This window comes from Pteropus vampyrus, unplaced genomic scaffold, assembly GCF_000151845.1.
Source record: "Pteropus vampyrus isolate Shadow unplaced genomic scaffold, Pvam_2.0 Scaffold721, whole genome shotgun sequence".
Taxonomy (NCBI): Eukaryota; Metazoa; Chordata; class Mammalia; order Chiroptera; family Pteropodidae; genus Pteropus; species Pteropus vampyrus.
In genome coordinates, this window is record NW_011889502.1 from 37,113 (window position 1) to 44,025 (window position 6,913).

At 57.0% G+C, this 6,913-nt stretch overlaps 1 protein-coding gene across 4 annotated transcripts; it reads left to right on the plus strand.

Moving 5' to 3' along the window:
• Positions 1 to 316: 316 nt before the first annotated feature.
• On the plus strand, positions 317 to 5,781 carry RTL6 (retrotransposon Gag like 6). 4 transcript variants are annotated; one of them, XM_023526143.1, is made up of 3 exons: positions 317 to 457; positions 673 to 3,470; positions 3,598 to 5,781. In XM_023526143.1, exon 2 carries the CDS (start codon positions 970 to 972, stop codon positions 1,687 to 1,689), a length of 720 nt encoding a protein of 239 aa, XP_023381911.1. In that variant the 5' UTR covers positions 317 to 457; positions 673 to 969; the 3' UTR covers positions 1,690 to 3,470; positions 3,598 to 5,781. The 4 variants fall into 4 exon arrangements, with proteins under 4 accessions (XP_023381911.1, XP_023381914.1, XP_023381912.1 ...); XM_023526146.1 differs by having other exon boundaries at positions 3,994 to 5,781; XM_023526144.1 differs by having other exon boundaries at positions 359 to 499.
• The last annotated feature ends 1,132 nt before the right edge of the window (positions 5,782 to 6,913 follow it).

Sequence of the window (6,913 nt, forward strand, 5' to 3'; positions counted from 1 at the left end):
CAGTCATCACTGATTGGCTGCGGAGGAAGGACGCGGCGCCGTTGCCCCGGGAGGCGGGACTGGGCCGCGCGGGCGCGAGTCTGCGCGCGCCACTTCCGGGGCGGGGCCTCGGCCGCCGCCGGCGCGCGCCGGAGCGGGCGGTCTCCATGGCAACGAGCGGGGCCTGCGCAAGGCCCACCCGCCGCCGCCACTGCCGCCGTCGCGCCGGCCCCGCCCCGCGAGGCCGCGCCGTGACCCGCCCTCCGCTGCGACCCCGGCCCCGGCCCAGCTCCAGATCCCGCCCGAGGCCTCCTCCCGCCGCTGCGGCTGCCACGGCCTGACCTGACCCGACCTGACCGGGAAGCAGTTCCCCGGCCCGCCGCTGTGACTCATCCGCCTGCCCGCGTCCCGCGATCGTGCCATCTTGGCTGCGGCCGGCGCGGCAGACGGAGCCGCGGAGGAAGCCGCGGAGACCCAGGTACGCGCCCGCCGCCCGCCCCAGGCCCCGGCGCCGCCGCAGGTGCGTCCGCCCTTTGTTCTGCCCCAGGTGGGTGCCGGCCCCGCGCCGGGACGGGGCCTCGGGCCCGGCGCCCGCTTCGCCGCCTGCTCTTTGCCCCTCCCGCGCCGCGGCCCCTACTTCGACCCTTTTTTCCACAATCGAAACATTTTCAAAAACATTTTTTCATCCTTCAGGCCCCAGAACAAAACCAGCCTCCTGTGCAACCGGACTTGGCCTTGCGAGACCCGCGATTAAGGAGCTGCGTCCGGAATCGGGGATCCCCAAGGCCTGCACCGCCTGCCTTGTCCCTGCTGTGCTCATCTTTGGGCTCCATCCGCCCTGCCTTCACTCTGAGCCTTGAACCCCAGCCTTTCCCTCCTTTCTGTCCAGGTCTACCCAATTTAGCATCGCAGGTCCTCAGGTTCTAGGTTATCCCTCCCGCTTTTCCCATCGCATCGGCCTCACTCAGCCTTTGGCCGACCTCTGCTAACATGGTCCAACCCCAGACGTCAAAAGCTGAAACCCCAGCCTCTGCAGCCTCTACCAGTGCCCAAATGGATGACGTCATCGACACCCTAACGTCCCTGCGCCTCACCAACTCTGCGCTGAGGCGGGAGGCCTCCACCCTCCGGGCAGAGAAGGCCAATCTCACCAACATGCTGGAGAGCGTGATGGCAGAGCTGACCCTGTTACGCACCAGGGCTCGGATTCCGGGTGCGCTGCAGATCACCCCGCCCATCTCAGCAATTACCTCAAATGGGGCCCGACCAATGACCACGCCTCCAACCTCTCTGCCTGAGCCTTTTTCTGGAGACCCGGGCCAGCTAGCAGGGTTCTTGATGCAGATGGACAGGTTTATGATCTTCCAGGCCTCCCGCTTTCCTGGCGAGGCGGAGCGGGTGGCGTTCCTTGTGTCCCGGCTGACCGGGGAGGCAGAGAAGTGGGCGATCCCCCACATGCAACCTGACAGCCCCTTGCGAAACAACTATCAGGGGTTCCTGGCAGAGTTGCGGAGAACCTATAAGTCTCCGCTCCGGCACGCGCGGCGCGCGCAAATCAGGAAGACTTCTGCCTCCAATCGCGCAGTACGGGAAAGGCAGATGCTGTGCCGCCAACTGGCCGCCACGGGCACGGGGCCCTGCCCGGTGCATCCAGCCTCCAGCGGGACTAGTCCAGCTCCGGCCCTGCCCACCCGAGCACGGAACCTCTAAGAACCGGCCACCGCCCTGGTCGCATCTGCAGCCACCAGGTAGCATACCCCCTTTGCCGCGCAGAAGAAATGCCCCTACAGCAGCGTCTCCTTGTTGGAAGACGCCCCTTTCTGCCTCTCCAGATCTGTTCCAGAAGATCTTCCTTCGTACTCTTGGGTGCCCTGTTACCCACCTCGCTCGCTGCCTAGTGTCCCCGCTAGATTTGTACCCACGCTTCAGTGCATGCATTTCCTCTCTCTCGCTTGCAACCCCGGCTCTTCTGGCGACCACAGCTCTGACTCAGTCACACCGACTCCACACTACTCTGGGGACCATTTGGGCTGACGACCCCTGCAGCCTGACTAGGTTCACAGACGCCCCCTATCCTCCCTGTGCAGACCCCACGGCAGCTCCTCGCCGTGTTCCCTGTCCTCACTGATGACAGAAAGAAGCTCCTTTGGTCAGGCCAGCGGCTTGATGTGGGGACCTGGAAAGAGGAGTCTGGCTTCCCACCCATAGGTGATCAGCAGCTCTTCCAGGGCCCAGTGTAGCGGGCAGGGGCCTCGTCCCTGCTGGGGGCGTAGTTCTAGCATTGGGGCCAGCTTCACTCTGCGTGCAGTAGGCAGTCAGTACGCCCGCTGTTCCCCCTGGAGAGGATGTGCTGGTGGCGGGGAGCTCCTGGAGGATGCACCTCCACTGATGCCTGGCGTTAGCTGCCAGTGTTCTAATGGCACCGGGAATTTCGGGGATCTGGAACTTGCCTGCCAAAGAAGGTCATCATGACTATGGACCTGGGCAGTTCCATCGAGCCGCTGCAGGCAGCGCGTTTGTGCACTGAGATCCATTGCAGGCCGAGGGGTGGACGCCAGTGGCTCCTTTTACTGCCCTGGGCCTCCAGTAGGAATCACCACGAGCTACTAGCGTGCAGTCACCCTGTGCCATGGTGGTGGGCCTTGTCTGGTTTGAGACTTGTTCCCTCCTCCCGGTGACATGTGGCTTTCACATGCGCCCCTCGGCCACCCACACTGTCTCTAGGTTGCCAGAGCCTCCCCGTAGCGTGCCCTCCCTGTGCCGGGGCTGTCCGTCAGCTGCCCAGCCTTTGTCCAAGAAAACATGGACTCTGATAGCTGGAGGCACAGTTCCTCCAGGATGCACCCGTAAGCAGTTAAGGCCGGGGGTACTGGCCTCTGGCCACCAGGGCTGTGTGGCATTTGTAAAGGAAAAGAGCTGCAGACGACCTCTGTCCTCGTGTGGTGACAGTGCAGAACCGGCACCTGTGTCCTAATTCTGAGGGACAAGTTACACCTCTTAGTGGTGGATGGCCTTGTGCTTCCTCGCGGGGAATGCCCAGAAATCACCTTCTAAATGAGACTTGGCCAAACCCTTTGGATGGTGATGCTCCCGCCATATTTCAATGTCAAATGAACTGCATTTCCGTGACCACCTGGACAATGAGGAGGAAGGGGTGTATGACCGTGGGCTCATCTGCCCCATCCTGTTGGTCCTGGCTTGACTGCGGAAGGACAAACTCTGCACCCACCCAAAGACATGTCTGGGGATGCCCAGGGCTTGGGTCCGAGGACCCATGCTTACTTCCCTAAGAGTTTTGACGATGCTGGGAAAAGTGACTGCGTTCCTGAAGTGACCACTGCCTTGCAAGGTCAAGGATATTCAGTGGTTGCTGGTGTTCGTGGCTCACTGTCACCCGCTAATTGTAAACTCTGTTAGCCCGCTCGCCCTGCTGAACAACTGCCTGAATACAGGCCACGGGTCCCCCCTGCACTCCAGCCAAGGCTGTTCAGGTGGGACCATGGTGCTCCTCAATCATGAGTGGGGGAGGGCGCAGTGGGGCCACTGGGGGTGGGACCACCAAGGGGGGCTGTGCGGGGCACTTTCTATTTGTGCTCTGTTTTCTCGTCTGCCTGCCAGGTGGAGGTGGCCACAGATGCAGGGGACGGTGGCGCCTGGGGAAAAGGAAGCTGCAATGCTAATTGTCGCCTTGGAGATTCCCACAGGGCCCAGCCCAGCCAGGGTTAGGGGACCCCCTGTGGGAGCAGGGCAGGGACTCTGCCGTCTCAGCGACCCCTGGGTGTACCCAGGCGGTTTGTAGAAATGCTGTGTCTGCGTTAGGCGCTGGTTTCTGTCATGCTGCTTACCGGGGCCAGAGCCAGTGGGCCGGGGCTGGCCATGCCACCTGCCGGTCCTCAGCCGTGACCTGGCCCTTCGCATGTGGGTTGTCACGCCTATCCCGGGCTGCAGCTCTGGCTTTATTTGGCTTGGTGATTTGGTTGCGTTTTGTCTTGGCGCCTGTGTTTGTGGGCTTAGGACTGGAGCTGTTGTACATCTGTGCCCTTGACCGCTGCCTGCAACTTTGGAAAGGAGCAGATGAGCCAGGCTCAGGGTGTGGCCCCCACACTGGACTCGGAAGAAGCTCCACCCAGGCAGGCCACTGGCTCCAGTAGAAGACACCCAGTCCCCAGCTCAACAGGGTGGGACCCGAGCTCCATGCGGCCCAGATGGAGGCCACAGTGACTGGGAGGGTGAAGCCGAAGAAGGAAGTGGGGGAGGGGAGCTGCTTTGTACATACTTCGGGGTTATAATTTCTCTCAATTTAAGGGAACAGGTATCGGTTTCTAAAAGGCACAGGCAGGAGGGTTCAGCTGCGTGTGAGGGACAGTTTCGTGTTGTCCGTGGTGTTGAGATTGGCTGCATTGTGACCGCTTCCTGGTCCCCACCATACCCATGTGGTAAGTAAGCTTCATTGCGTAACAGGGCGTCATTTGAGGTGGGATTCAGAAAGAGGGGTGACTTCCTGGCCCGATAGCAGTGTGACCTTGGGATTGACTGGGTGTCCTAAAGTACTCAATGACTTCTAGGAAAAAGCAAGCAAAGACCCATTTCGTTGCTCTCAGGTAAGTCTCCGCAGAGTCAGTCAGAACGAGGAATGCCCATGAGGGCGCAGGCGAGACGTTCCTGATGCACGAGCTTCTGGCGTCAAGTGAGGCGGAACCAGCCCCTGGGTGACCACGGTCCCAGCAGTTAGGCCCGGAGGAGAGCGAACAGTTCTGGGGGAGAGCTGGGCGTGTGCTTCAGGCCGCCTTAAGGGAGCAAGCCCTGCAGTTGTATAGAAGGACGCACGCTGGGGCCGCCCAAGGGGAGTGGAGCTTTTGGCGGGAAAAGGGACGCCATCCTTGCAGATGTTCCGTTTTGCAGCCAGAGCTGCAAGACTGAGATCACCTCTGCTCCGGAAGCATTAGATTAGGAGCTTAGAGACGGTGGCAGGAGGTAGGGCCCTGGGGGCGGAGGCACGGGGCAGACTGGGGGCCCAGTGCAGGTTGAAGGCGGGGTCCCCTGTCATCTCAGGGTCACAACGCCTGGTGTGGTGGCGGTTGGCACAGCACAGACACAGCAGAGACGGGAGGAACCCGGCTCCTCACTGCAATGACACCGCGTCAGCAAGTTATAACCTAGGTCTTCTCGGCAAACCTACACATTGTGGACATTTTGGAAAAAGTAGAAGAAAGAGAAGAGTGAAATTTAACTTTTTGGTGTTTTTCCTTCCAGATTTCTCCCCTCCTATAGTATTACTAATTTTATTTTGAAATGGCCGTGTACTTCCATCACGTCGGGGACAGCGGTGGGGGATCACTTTGCTGTTACTAATTACTCACTGTTAGAAATTAATGAAGATCTTATTGCAAAAAGCTCTTTCTCAGTGTCCCATTATGTCTTTCGGGTAGATTCTCAGAGGTGGGACTATCGAATTAAAATATATGAAATATGAAAACCGTTAAGGCTCTTACTATGCATGGACAAAACATAATAAGAATATCCAGTTACACTGCCACCAGCGAGGATGGATGTGCCCATTTTACCATCTTGCCAGCACTGAGTCTTGTCATCTGGCTAAATTTTTGCTAATTCGATAATGAAAAAAAAAAACAGCATTTTGTTTTAGTTGGCGTTTCTTTGATTTCTAGCAAAGTTTTAACAGCTTTTCACGTTACGCAGTTGTATTTCCTCTCGTGGATCGTCACTGTCCTTTATCTACTGGGGTCTGATAAATTTGTATGAGCTCGTTATATATTAAAGATATTAAACTGTTGTGCGTCATTTTTGCTTCACGTTGGCCACTTTTTACTTTGTGTGTCGGGTGTGTGCGTTCCTGAGAGCTCACCTTACACGTAGGCAGTCCATTTCCTCACTGGGCACTGTGCCCACTAGACGAACACAGGCAGGCAGGTATGCTTTGTCCCTTTTGGTCACGGCTGTCTCATTGCACCTGTAGCCGTGCCCGCCCGGGCACAGCGTACGTACCCTGTAAACGTTCTCGGACTTGGGCAGACGATGTGCTGGGCGCTGGGATCCGCGGTGGCTGCGCCAGGCCTTGCCGAAGTGCCTTGGACCGAGAGCAGCCCTCCCACCTTTCGGTCTCCAAACCCCTTCGCACAGGTAAAAACAGGACCCCGAAGAGCTTTTCCTTATGTGGGTTTTGACGATATTTACTGTCTTATAAATAAAAATAGAGAACGTTTTAAGATAGTTTCAGTGAACTCATTACATGTTAACATAAATAGCATATTTTGATGAAAAGTCTCAAAGTTTTAGAAGAATGGCATGGCTTCAGATTTTTGCAAATTTCTTTAATGTCTGGCTTAATAGACAGCTGGAGTCCTAGACCTGCTTCTGCACATAGTCTTTGGTAAGCTCCCATGTCGCGCAGCCTTCGAAAAGCTCCACTGCGCACTCATGAGACAGCAGAAAGGCACGGGATGGCTCGATGTCACTGGAAACCGTTTGCCTCCCAGGCCCCAGAAAGGGCTTGCCCGCCGGCCCGTCCGCCCACCGTGGGAACTGCCATCTGGAAGACCGGATGAGCTGCCGGCCCTGCAAACGTCCTCGTCTGAGCCCGCGTGGTTCTCTCACTGCTTGCAACGTCAAGGTCTTTTCAGAATCCATAACCAGTTCTGGAATCCATTGCGTGTAGCATGAAGTGAGGCCCTAAATACTTAAAACAAATGTCCTGAGCTCATAGAGACCCTTTCCCGGTTTGATGTGTGTTATTCATCGCATTTGAAAATCTTACCTATTATAGGGCCAACTTTTATCTATCGACCCATTTATCTTTAAAAAGTGATTTTAGTTTTCCAATTTGTATTCATATCAAGTAAGGTTCTTCCTTCAAGTTTTCTTTGCTGTTCTTACCAGATGAATTAAAAAAATTAATTCTAAGATTTTCCCGAAA

Excerpts from the sequence above, each read along its gene's own strand:
- RTL6 (XM_023526143.1), top strand. The coding sequence starts at position 970 with ATGGTCCAACCCCAGACGTCAAAAGCTGAAACCCCAGCCTCTGCAGCC.